Here is a 13,662-nt window from a genome sequence, read left to right on the forward strand (position 1 = left end):
GCTGGAAAGAATTAAAAAACAATTGCAGCAGTGTATTGACAGGAAATTGGCAGGACTTAAAGTCAGATTCCGAAGACATGGAATGAGGGATATCATTGCTGATGTTAGATGAACCTTGACTGGAAGCAAGAGAATACCAAAAAACATAGTTACTTGTATTTTATTGTGAGTCATTACACATAACCGTAGGAAGAATGAAGATTCTTCATTAGACTTCATTGTGCTCCTGGGAAACCCATACAAAGTCCAAGGGGGAGTCATTGAAACAGAACAAATAAATACAGTGTGGTTTAAAATCAAGAGAATCGTATAGGAATTATTTTTCATCATATTTATTCAGTCTACATGTTTAGCAAATAATCCAAGAAGTTGGATTATGAAATATGTGGCATTAGGATTGGTGGAAGTTTCCTTAAGACAAGTGATATGAGGGATGCACAGCCTTGTTTTCAGTGGAGAAAGGATTGTATTTGTGAAGAATTTCATTTTACTTGGATCCAGAATCAACATTCATGAGAGCAGCAGTTGAGAAATCAGACAAAGGACTGCACTGGGAAACTATCTTTTTAATGTGTTGAAGAGCAGGGATGTCACTTTGAGGAGTAAGGTGCATTTGACTCATGCCACAGTAGATTTAGTCGACTGACATGAAAGTTGGATATTGAATAAGGAAGACTGTAGCAGAATTGATACATTTGAATCATGGTGTTGGTGAAGACTATTGAATGTGCCATGAACTTCCAAAAGAATAGATGAACATGTGTTGGAAGAAATGCACCACAATGCTCCTTAGAAGTGAGGCTGGTGAGACTTTGTCTCCTATACCTTGGACATCCGATGCCCTGCATTGTCTGATCTCTTGACTGCCCCTTCTGTGAGCACTGATTGTGCTTCCGAGCAAGATAAAATCCACAGTGACTGATTGCATTGGGTAAATACCAGAATCTCTTGACATTAGAAGGATGTCACTTTGGGGAATAAAGCCTTGATATTGTCAATCACCTCATATGCAAGTGAAAGTTGGGTATTTGTAGTATTAAATTAAAATGGCGAGGAGGTGGGGGGCCAGCCCCCACTGCTAATCGCGGGTTCAGTAATGCACAATTGTACGGTTGAGATATATATAAGTATTATGTTAAAGTCATTGAGCACATGAGAGATATTACAGTAATGCAGTCAGACACATTACATGGTAGCATTGCTCACCTCAGCCCAGCTTGGTGGTCCACGTGGAGAGAGGGGGAAGGGAAGGTGAGGGCAAGGGAACAAGGGAGAGGGGGAAGGGAGGGGAGCGACCAGGGAGTGAGCAGCAAGGAGAAAGTCTCTCTCGCTGACCCACGTCTAATACCTTTTGGGGGCATGCCAGCCTATTAATTACAGGTAGAGACATACATCACAGGGAGGGGTTACACTATAGGTAACACAGTAATGAGAGGGTGGTCTAGGGGCAGACAATCAGTAGGGTGAAAACTCCACCTACAGGAGCCTGTCCATTTTCCCCAGAGGCAGGGAGCAGGCCCACCCCAGTTTGGCAACTGATGGCCCTCAGTGGGGGAATGCCTGTGCATCTGACCTCCCCCCACAGGTATTGAATAAACAAGACCAAGGAATAATTGATGCATTTGAATTATGATGTTGGCCGAGCATATTTAAAGTATGTCAAAAGAACAAACAAATCGGTCTTGGAAGAAGTACAGCCAGAATGCACCTTAGAAGTGAGGATGGCAAGGCTTTATCTCACATACTTTGGACATGTTGCTCAGAAAGACCAGTCCCTGGAGAAGGACGTTATGCTTCGTAAAGAAGAAGGGCAGGGAAAAGGAGGAAGGCTCTCAAGGAGATGGTTTGACACGGTGGCTGCAACAATGGGCTCAAGCGAGAGAACAATTTCAGAACTCTGATATTGTTTCATTGTGTTGTACGTAGGATTTCTGTGAGTTAGAACTGACTCCGAAACACCTAGCAATAACAACAATTCATCATATGTCCCAAACTGCATCTTTGATGATATACTTTATTTTCTTTTGTTCATTGTACTGCGGTTGCAGTCTCTATGCTGCCAATAAAACACAATTCCTTTAGCCACACACTAGATCTTATCCCATGTTAAGACTTTGCTCCAGGAATTCACTCCTTTTTTTCCTCTTTAACTATTCCTGTATTTCCTCTCCATTCAATCTTTCCATCCACATACTAATATGCTGGAATATTTATAGTCTCAAAGTAACTAAAATTCCTATTGACTCCACTTCCCTATTTAATTATTATCCCTCCCCAAATTTTCTTCCCAAATGTTGTCTTTACTAGCTGTCTCCAATTTCCCTCCTCTCTTCTATTAAATTTACTTCAATTAAGATTTGTATTTTTATACATTATTTAAAATGATTTTGTCAGGTTACCACCAATGTTTGTTTCTGTAACAAAATCCAATCTCTAATTCAGCCCTTCACCTTAATGGGTCTTTAGGCATCAATTATTCCTTCCTTACAGTACGTTCGTAAGTTGGTTTCCCAGCTTGAATTATTCTGGTTTGCGTCTTGGTCTTTGCTGGTACCTCCTCCTCACTCCTGAATCTGAATATAGGAGTATACCAGTGTTTAAAGTTGCTCTTTGCCCATTCACTCCCTAGCTGATCTCATTCATTCAAATGGCTTTAAATCTCATTTTTATGAAACAATGACTGCCTAAAATCTTTCTCTTATCTTGGTCTTTGCTCTTGGACTCCCAAATTATATTTAATGGGCCACCTCATATCTTATCTTGGATTTGTAATTGAATATTAAAGGACTCGTGTCTGAAATCAAACTTGTCCTCCTCTTACTTTAGCTTGCTCTGCCTTAGCTCTTCTTCCTCGGAGTAAAGGACAGGTAGTTTCTTTCAGTTGGTTAACCTAAACACTTGGAGTGTTTTTCAATTCTGTTTTCTTTCCCAGTATGCATGTAATTCTGAGGAAATACTTCCTGTTGTAGTTTCAAAATGTCTCTAGATTCTGGCCGTTCTCACTAGCTTATGTATTCCCAGCAAACTCTGGCAATAACCTTCACTCTTCCAGCTTCCTCAACATCCACAATGACTTTCTGGAGTCCCTGCATTTGCTGTTCATCATTACTGTGCAGCTGTCGGTGAACCACATCTAGAGGTTCCTCCCTCCTTGGAGATGATGAGAGGTTATGGGGAGACATGGAATGTGATGCAGTGAAAGGACACATAGTCCTTTGTTCATTAACAAGTCAACAAACTCACTCACGGTTTGGCCCTACCACTTTGAATATTTAGTTGGCTGTATTGGGGTCCTTAATAATGCCACTGTAATCACTTTGTTTCCATAAGATGAATTCAACTCGTATTTTCACCTTTAACTTCTGTCTCCTGGTTTCTTTATTCATCTGCTTAGAAAATGAATTCACGTTCCTTTTTATTTGGATAACTATGTATAAGAAGCTGTATTTTAGAAATGATGCCTAGTAGGAATCATTGACTGTATTGATTTATGGCAATAAAATCAGTTTGCCATTTATTGAGCGCTTATTATGTTTCAGGTACCTTACTTTATATTATCACACTGAATCCTCATTTTACAGATGAGGAATCTGAGGAATTCAGAGGTTAGATATTCTGCCCAGGTAATAAGTTGTAGTGAGAGTCTGAGCTGGGTTTTTCCATTTCAAAGCCTGTGTAATTACTTTGCAATTGTGCCATCCATAAGCCACACTAATGATATAGCTGGCACTAGAAGTATATGTGACTTTTCTTTAGGTGATTAATTTACAACTAGGTGGTAGCTTAATGTACTGAGATGAACTGATCATTTTTCTGTTTAGGTTTAATTTAGGTGGCAAGAAAATTCTCATTTCATGTTGCATGCAACCTTTTTCTCAGCTGAGATGTGACCTTATTTTTATCATTTGATCTTGAGTTATGAATAAGGTTGTTAAAATGAATGATATCCTGCCACTGTAGCTTCTTTCTCTGAAGCCTAATCTTAATTTAGTTTATGTTTCTGCCAATGCAAAGGGTATTTGAATAACAAGGGCATAAATTATCATAAAGCATGAACTTTATTTTTGATTTCAGTTGCCTCTCCAAAATTATGAATACCAAATCAGAGAGACATAAGATGTTCAAGAGTGACAAATTATCTTCTGGGGATTTAAGACTTGGTTTTTAATTTACCATAGTAAATGTTCATTAAAGATAAATGGGAAGATAAAGGATAATAAAAAGGTTGAACCATCACTCATAGCTCTATCATGGAAAATGACTGTTTTTAATCAAAGTATTACTTTTTATTCCAGTTTATGTATATTTTTCCATATGGCTACAATCACAATGTGTCACTTACGGTTCTTGGTAGCAAAGTGATTTGGGAAGTGATGGGTAGTAGGGCAGTTTACAGGCCCAACAGGAGTGTGGGGACCTGTGTATTTCACACTAGACAGCATTTACTGCTGTTGCCTTTATCTTTTGACATCCTCCTGGTCTCTTCCCCTGTCTTCATCATTATTTTTGCTGATCTCTCTCTTATTTTATATATATATAGATATATATAATAAATAATATGTATATATATTGCCTTTCCTTTCACCCAATTACCTTCTAGCCAGTAATTTACCTTCCTTTCTCCTCCCATCCCTGAAAACCATCAAAGAATGTTTCATTCCATATAAACATTTCCTGAATTTTTACTTTTTAAAAATTGTTTTATTGGGGGCTCTTCCATACATCAATTGTATAAAGCATATTTGTACATGTCGCCATCATCATTTCATAAACATGTCCTCTCTATTTGAACCCTTGGTATCAGCTACTCGTTTTTCTCTCCCCTGCCTCGTGCCCCCTTTATAAATGATAAATTACTGTTTTCATACCTTCCACCATGAGTAAACACCTATATTTATACCTCTATCCCTAGATATTTCCTCTGAACTTTCTTTTTACCTTCCTTTTGCCCCATCGTGATGCTCTGCCTTCTTCTACCTCTTAGTAATTCCTCTCAGCTACATTGCTGTTGCTCCAGCATCACTGGGATCTCTACGTTTTCTTCCTTATTGTTGCTTTTAATTCCCTAGTTGTTCCCATCTATGGTGGTGTTTGCTCACCGCTCCTTCCACCCCCAATCTCCTTATCTCTCAAAGTCCCTCCAGAACTATCAGTCCCATTGCATTCTCCTCAGGCTTGCTGCCTATGTCTATTTTATATAGGTAGGCAAAATAACAACAGAGACAAAACAAAAAGAAAACGAGATTAAATAAAAGGAGGGAAAAAAACTAGCAAAAAAGAAAAAAGAAAAAGCATATATAATTCCAGATCTGCCCTCTGACCTTTATGACTTTCTCCACACCTGTCCTGAGCAGTTTTAGGAACTTGCCATCCTAGCCTGAAGTCAATTTTGGGGTCTCCTCAGATGTTTTGTGGCTTTGCTTTTCTTAAGTTGCTGATCTGTTATGTTCCCTTCTTGGTTCGCTCCACTGTGGGGGTGGTAGACCGGACTCACTCCCCACCATGTGCCCCAGTATTGTCCTCTGCTGTGATATGCTACAGTGAGGGGGCATCATGTCTCCAGCTGTTGTTGGCCGTACATTCCTCTCTTTGCCTTAGCAGGTCTGTGCAGGGACGTCATCCTCAGGCACTTGCTGTGCCAGTATGGGGTCTAGGCCCTCACTCTCTTTATTCTTCTTGGTTTGCTTCCATATGTGTGTGGCAGGCCAGCCCCTCTTCCCAACCTATAGGTTTAGTGTTGTCCCCTGTAGCACGCATTTAACACTAATGGCTTCATACAATATTTTTCCTTTTTTGATTAACTAATTCCACCCAGGATAATGTTTTCTTGCATCATCCCTTTAATGAGGTACCTTGCAGATTCATCATCATCCTTTAACGGTGCAAATGTATTCTACTGTGCATATGTATTATAGTCTGTTTATTTATTCTTTCATTAATGGACATTTATGTTGTTGTCATTTTTTGCTACTGTGAATTATACTGCTCTGAATATGGGTGCATGTTCATCCATGTGTATTTCACTTTTTCTCCAGGATATAAACCAAGGAGGGGGATGATTCCTGGGTCAGATGACATTTATATTTTTATTTTTTAAGGAAGTGACATCGTTTTCCACAGTGGTTGCATTATTGTATAGTCCCATCAGCAGCGTGTGAGGGTCCCAGTGTCTTCACCCACTTGCTAGCAGCTGTTTTCTGTTTTTATGAACTTTGCTATCAATGTTAGGGTGAGAAAAATCTCATTGCTATTTTGATTTATGTCTCTTTTAATGGCTAATGATCATCAGACTTTCTTTATATGTTTATTGGGTACCTGAAGGTCTTTGGGAAAACATCTCTTCTTGTCCTCTCCCTATTTTTTCAGTTAGATTGTTTGTATTTTTCCTGTTAGGAGGTTGAAAGTTTTCTATAAATTTTAGAGGTCACTCTCTTGTCAGATAGATCAATACCAAATATTTTTCTGTTAGTCTATGGGTTCTTTTTTAATTCTTTTGGGGAAATATTTTGATACACATACATGACTAATTTTTTCCAGTTCCCAGTTATCCACCTGTCTTCTGCAGTTGGTGTATTTTTCCTTATGTTTGAGAGTGTGTTTATTAGGACCCCTCTGTTTGTACCTATTTTGCATTGATGCTACTTGGTAGTTACAACGACTAAGAATTGAAATGTCATAGTAAGTCATTTCACTTTACTGCAGTTAAAAAATCAACTTCGCATAGGAAGGTGCATTTACATCTGGGTTCCCTATTCTATTTTATTGATCTATATCAGCAGTTCTCAACCTGTGGGTCGTGACACCTTTGGGGGTTGAACGACCCTTTCACAGGGGTCGCCTAAGACCAACAGAAAACACGTGGTCTTAGGAACCAAGGCACCGCTCCTCTATCTGTCTCCAGGCGGGTCCGCCCACGTGCAGATACGCCCACATACGAGTACCCGGCGTGAAGACTGTTATCCATGCTATACCATGCTTCAAGACAAAATTTCATTTGTTTGTCATTAGAAATAAATATTTCACAATAAATAATTACATATTTTGTGATTATTCACTATGCTTTAATTATGTTCAATTTGTAACCATGAAAATACATCCTGCATATCAGATATTTACAAGACGATTCATAACAGTAGCAAAATTACAGTTATGAAGTAGCAACGAAGATAATTTTGTGGTTGTGGGTCACCACAACATGAGGAACTGTATTAAATGGTCATGGCATTAGGAAGGTTGAGAACCACTGTTCTGCAGTATAGATCTGATTTAAAAATTCATTGAGTTGCTTTTTAAAAATTGATTTGTAGAGGGTCTTCATATATTGTTTAAATTAATCTCCAATTTATGGTATACTCTGTATTGTTATGGATGGATGAGATAGAAGTCCTTGCTTCTTTCTTGGTTCTCATTAACACTGGAATCGGGCGCTCCTGTTATTTGTGGGTTAAGAAGGGAAATCCAGCTCCCCTCAGTGTCTCCGATCCCACTCTCAGTCGGTGGTTGTGTTACTGCTAGGCAATAGTGAAAGTCCTAGCTTTCCACTGAGTCCCTCCTGACACTGTCCTAGCCGAGCTGGGGCAAGTGCCCGGTGACAACATCTGTGCAGCCCTGGCGCTACACGTGCTCTTCAAGGGTATGGCAGAGTGGCTCACGGCTAGCAACCCAAATGCCCATTGCTCGCAAGTGGGTTCTGACTCAGAGTCACTCTGTAGTGACCCCAGCAAGGGTGGACGTCTTGGTTCCTTAACATTCTCTAAAACACCCCACTGGAGGTTTTAGGGACCTTGTTACAGCCTCAGAGGGTAGAACTCCAGACGCCCCACCTTGATTTTGCTGGCATGAGTGGGGTGGACCCCCTACTTTTGTCTGAAGCATGTAGATAATATTTAATAGTTTTATGTCTTTCTAAGCGTCACCTTATACCATTGCCTACAGAGAGTAAGCTTCTACTCTCTCTGAATTTCTTACAATTTCACGGTATTGATTTCTTCAATGGGTACTCGGATACATGACGCAAACAAACCAAAACAAAAATCGACACACGCACACACCTATATAGGAAACACCATTGTGTTGTTCCTTGAGTCCCCAGGGCCCTTGCTAACTTCCTTTCAAATTTCAGACCCTTGTTATGTTTGTTTTATGTATGTCCAGTTTTGCTTAAGGGGAGAAACTAAGGAAAGTAGTCCCACTCCAACTTTCCCAAGGCAGAGATCATTTCAACCATTGAAACGGTTGCTTTGGATTTACAATGGTGCTCTCTGACCCTTCCCCACTGCGCAGGTACCTGGAACTGGAGAGCAGCGGCCATCGGAATGAAGTACGGTTACATTACCGCTCAGGCAGCCGTCATCCTCACACGGAAGTGTTTCCTTACATTCTAGCGGATGACAAGTGGCACAAGCTCTCCGTAGCTATCAGCGCCTCCCATCTGATTTTACATATCGACTGCAATAAGTAAGTGAAACATTCTCTCTCCAGAAAATGGAGGATTTTGAGAAATGACTGCCTACACACGCCCCTTCTCTGATATTTCTCTTTTGCAGAATTTATGAAAGAGTGGTGGAAAAGCCCTCCATGGACTTGCCTCTTGGCACAACCTTTTGGTTGGGACAAAGAAATAATGCCCATGGATATTTTAAGGTATCTAAGCAGAAAGTATGAATGTATATATAATGGATAAATGTAAATGTTTCTGATGAATATGAAAAAGTACAGTTCAGTTTTCCAGGTGGGACACAGAATCATTTGATTTTTCTATCTCAGGGATTTGAAGTGGTTCAAACTGCTGTCGCCCTGGCCAACCTATCAAAATCTGCACAGCACCAAATTTTTGTCGTGTGGGTGAATCAGAATGGTAACTGGAGGGAGGAAATGATGGTTTGGAGTCCTGAAATCAGTAACTTGGAAGAGGGGCTTCCCGAACCCCGTTATGGGAGATTGGTTACTACCAAGAACTTGAGGGGGAGCACATATTCATCTCCGTGTGATCAGAGCCCCGTATTTGAGCTGCGCCCTTTTGCTTCTGATTCTACCATTCCCCATTCAAGATTCCATCCCCTGCTGTGAGCGATCATTAGCAATTGAGGACGAGTTGCTGTGGGTGTTGTTTCCCATAGCTACACTTCTTAGCCTGGCAGGACCTGACATACAGAAGTAGCTCCATGGATGGTGTGAAACTGATCATAGGTGCTGTGGCCAGCTCATGCATTTTTAGGTAGCGTATGTGCCGGTACATTTAAAACTGTGCTATATGTGAAGTTTTTAATCATAGAAAGGTGTCATAAACTGTCTTTACACATTGTCTATTATATACTAAGTGCTTTGAATATTTTATCTTACCATTACTGGCTTTGATGGAGAGAATTCTGTTCATCTTTTACATATGCATAAGCCTGCTCAGAGGGGTTAAGTAATTTGCCCAAATTAGACAGCTAGTACCTGGCAAGAATGGGGTATTGATTCTATGCTTGCAAATTCTCAAAAACGCATGCCCCTGCCTTTTTTCTTACGACGGCTGGTAAATGTGCTTTGTGCATGTCAGATCTCTCTTCTTGGAAAGATGGAGCTATTTTACCTTGGCAGTCTGTCCGATGGAGTTCAGAGGTGCCCTCAAAATGCTCCTTACCTAAATTGAGTGCAGAACTCTATGGGGCATACTTTTATTACAATCAGTGAATGGTGTCTGAGAGAATTGTATAGTGCACCAAATAGATTACTGTCATGTTAGCCCTGTTTCCAAGAAGTAAGGGTTAGTCCAAAAGTGCCTTCTGAATCCGCTCAGTATACTAAAGCACCATTAATTAATTAATAAGATTAACATATAGAAGATTATGAGTATTGGCCAAAATGGACTGGTAAATCTTTATAAGTACATTCAGCATTGCCTTTACCCTATGTTGGTCCTGTCATCCTTGACAGTAGAAAGTTCTATAAATGACAAAGTGAACTATCAGTTAAAGAAGATATACAAAATTGATGAAGGGAGAAAGAGGGGTGGTGGATGAGAGGGAGAGCTGGCCTGTGTTGAATGAGATAACTTCTGAGCTACCACTTGGCCTTTGCTTCAAGAGTTCAGCAAGCAGGAAACTAATTTTAACTTAAGGAGTAAGGATGTATGTAAATTTTGCCTATAAGCACGTGATATGGCCTTCTGTGTAAAATGGGTCATTTCTAGTTAGCATTAAAAAATATTCGTGCTAAAAAAATATATATATATTCGTGCTAAACTTTTAATACACCTGATGACTCATTGCTCTGTGTTGCTGCATCTGCTTCATAAATCCTTTTCAAATTGAGAAATTAATTTTTAAAACACCCGACTGCAAATTATTAAATATCCAAATGAGGATTGCTTTCATAACTCAGTTTTCCTAGTCTTTAAAAAAATGTATGATTGCATTAAATTTAAAAGTAATATCAGTTTCAGTGTTGCTGAAACCAGAACTGATTTCTAGGTTGATTTTTTTTTTTTAAAGGTCATTCTCAAATCTTCAGTGGCTAACTGAAAATAACACCTGAAAAAAACACATGACTATTCCCTCTTAACTACACCTTGACATTTAATTTTCAGGCTTTAAAAATATTATCAATTAGAGAGTACATGGGTAATCACCTATTTTGCCTGACATTTTTCTTTCCTCTTGTTATGATGTGGAAGAAATGTATTCAAAATATCTCTTTTCTCAGGGAATTAAGTGAGGCTAGCCTGTAATATTTTCCTTCCTGAACTTGACTGTTGGACATCGTTTGCGTAGCGTTAAGTAATGTCTTTCTCCCCCTACACACAGGGTATAATGCAGGATGTGCAGTTACTCGTCATGCCTCAAGGATTTATTGCTCAGTGCCCAGATCTCAATCGCAGTAAGTCTCTTAGTTCTTACACTGTGTGATGAAAAGTGTGCTTCTGGCTTAATTTTGTTCGCAATGTCAGTTTGCAAGTGAAGTTTCCATGCATCTGTTGTCACCATACACTTAACCAGATTGAAAGTCCTTTCTAAGTACAACTTGACCGATGTAGTGTTTTCATTCCAGCCTGTCCAACGTGCAACGACTTCCATGCACTCGTACAGAAAATCATGGAGCTGCAAGACATTTTAGCCAAAACATCAGCCAAGGTAAAAGCTACTCAAAAATTCACTGGTGGAGCAAAAACACCCCTTTGGTTCCTGATAGTTGCTTTCAAAACCACAGAGTTCACCGTTGAAAAGTTTCACCTACTATGTTGTTTGCTGAGAGCCATTGAAACGAAATCCCTGCTCAAGGAAAGGGCTTATACATATTCAGACCATCTGTATAATAAACAATTTAGTAGATCAGGAATGAGGCAGATTACCTGGTTTATACAGTGCTCATGACAACAGGATTTATCGTGTATTCCAGTACTTCTTATTCGTTTTTGTTTAGTTTATGTTACAAAGAGGGAGGTGTGGCGAATGTAAAGAAGTAGAGTCTGAAGAAGTGTACCAAGGAAATGATCCTCTCTTGCTAATCACAATGTTACAGTCGTAGGATTACTCACCAATGCCTTAGGGTAACTATTCACCAACCGGTTTGCAGAGTAATTGCTAATAAGCCAAATGCTACATTGTATGATTTGTGATTTATTGTTCACACAGTAGAAATTAAAATTTTTATTGTTCACTTGAGTGAGCCTATTCATACAAATAACTTTAGAATTGGAAAAGGCTTCTCTCTGTATTGTGTTGGATGCTACTTTCAACTAGCCTTTCGTTTAATGTAAATTAGCCTTTGTTTCAAAAGCAGTGGATAATTTTATCACCAAAAATAAATAAATAAGTGGGGAGAAAAACCTTTCCTTCCCAACCAAAGTCTCAAATATATTTATCGTAAACAGCTGATGGGCCTGCTGTTATTCACTGCTGTACACTGAAAACATAAAGAGGCCAACTGCGGTGTTTTGCATTTCTGCGTTGCTGGAATGGTGAACAATACGAACCCCTTTCCTTTGTGCCGCAGCTTTCTCGAGCTGAACAGCGAATGGATAGACTGGATCAGTGCTATTGTGAAAGGACTTGCACCACGAAGGGAAGCACCTACCGAGAATCCGAGTCCTGGACAGACGGCTGTAACAACTGCACGTGCCTGGTATGACTCCCACTTACGTCGCAGGAAAGGAAGTCAGCGGCCTTCCTCTATCAAACTTTATTAAAGCAGAGTTAAGCCCACTTGAAGACCCATTTCCTCAAGTGCCAACACGGAAACGACAGCAAACACGGTCAAACTTAAAGCACCGAATGCCACATTATTAAAAGCCTTCTCTAGCCTACAAAAACGTATGTTTATGATTCAAAAATGCTGCAAAATGTAAGTTTATTGGTACACTCATGCATGTAGTCACTTAAATTAGGACCACAGGTGATTCCCAAAAGAATTCTGACCTGTTATCCATAACATTTCCAGTAGATTTCACTCCATTTATTTATGTGTGCGTTTTATTAAAACTAACTATATACAGCATTAAGTATTGTGACTGGATCGAGCCATATAAACAAACAATGGCTTTTAAATAAATCAGATCCTCCTGAATAGGTCAATAATACAACATAATATAAGTAGAAAACCAAAACTTGTTTGATTTTGAATTCTTAAATTTCCCAGGAACACCTCTGTTAAAGCTGGATGACTAGAAAGAAGTCAAATATCTATGTATATTAGGTGGCCTTTTAAATACGCCCACCCAGTTTATTAAGAAGAGAATACCCGCCATCTGAAAAGCAGGCTCAGAAATGACTGCGTCTGTGCTCACACATGCACTCTAGGATTGTTTTCTCCAGGAATATATACCAAACAGTTTTAGTTCTTAAAAAAGTACAACAAAGTCTATTAATTGAGTAAAATATATGACTGTTGTCGAGTAAGATCCATAAACAGACTTGAAAAAACTGAGCGATCTGAGAGCTCTCCATGACCTTGAAGAATGAAATTCCTTGACAGTCCCTGTGTGGGGTGTTATGCTGCCTCGTGGTGAGTGTAGGCACCGCCTGGTGACGGTGGCCTCCCCTACCTTACATATCTGTGGAGGGGAGTCTAGGATCTGTGGTTGGGTCTTGCTGGATGGCAGCAGGTATTCTAGGGAGTTCTTAGTTTATTGGTGTTTATTTTACGGACTAGTTTGGGGGAAACGGGTCGCCCGGGCTTGCCGTCTGCCTACTCTTGCTGTCAGGTTGTGCCTGTCCTTCCACCTGTGCCGTATCTGCATTTTACAGGAGGTGTGAATGCTCACTCGGTTAAAGACAGAGCCTGCTAGGAGATTGGAGCAAACACATCCCTGTGTTAAAATCCTATTTGTGTTAGTGCAGGTCTCTGTATCATGGGCTTTTTATATATAATAACCAGAGAGAATCGTGAGAGTTGTGACATTTTATGTGAAGAATGTGACATTAAAGAAGTCTTCCAAAAGACCGGAAGACTACCAAATGATAATTTGAAAAAGCTTTAAATAAATATTGTTTTCTACTCAGAATGGAACAATCCAGTGTGAAACTCTAGTCTGCCCAATTCCTGACTGCCCACTGAAGTCCGCTTTGACATATGTGGATGGCAAGTGCTGTAAAGAGTGCAAAGGTGAGCAGACTGTTTAAGGGAATACTCTGTGTGTGTGTGTGTGTGTGTGTGTGTGTGTTTGGTAAACGTAAAGGT

General features: G+C 39.8%; 1 protein-coding gene across 1 annotated transcript in view; it reads left to right on the forward strand.

Annotated features, from left to right (window-relative positions):
* The window catches only part of NELL2 (neural EGFL like 2), a 438,054-nt gene that overhangs the window by 108,592 nt on the left and 315,800 nt on the right, over positions 1-13,662 (forward strand). The window contains exons 4-9 of the mRNA XM_013006940.2: positions 8,284-8,457; positions 8,547-8,643; positions 10,791-10,863; positions 11,035-11,117; positions 11,980-12,108; positions 13,485-13,587. Coding sequence (XP_012862394.1) covers positions 8,284-8,457; positions 8,547-8,643; positions 10,791-10,863; positions 11,035-11,117; positions 11,980-12,108; positions 13,485-13,587 — 659 coding nt within the window. The remainder of the gene's footprint in view (positions 1-8,283; positions 8,458-8,546; positions 8,644-10,790; positions 10,864-11,034; positions 11,118-11,979; positions 12,109-13,484; positions 13,588-13,662) is intronic.

This window comes from Echinops telfairi, unplaced genomic scaffold (assembly GCF_000313985.2).
Source record: "Echinops telfairi isolate 266 unplaced genomic scaffold, ASM31398v2 ScPeMD7_12;HRSCAF=54, whole genome shotgun sequence".
Lineage (NCBI taxonomy): Eukaryota > Metazoa > Chordata > Mammalia > Afrosoricida > Tenrecidae > Echinops > Echinops telfairi.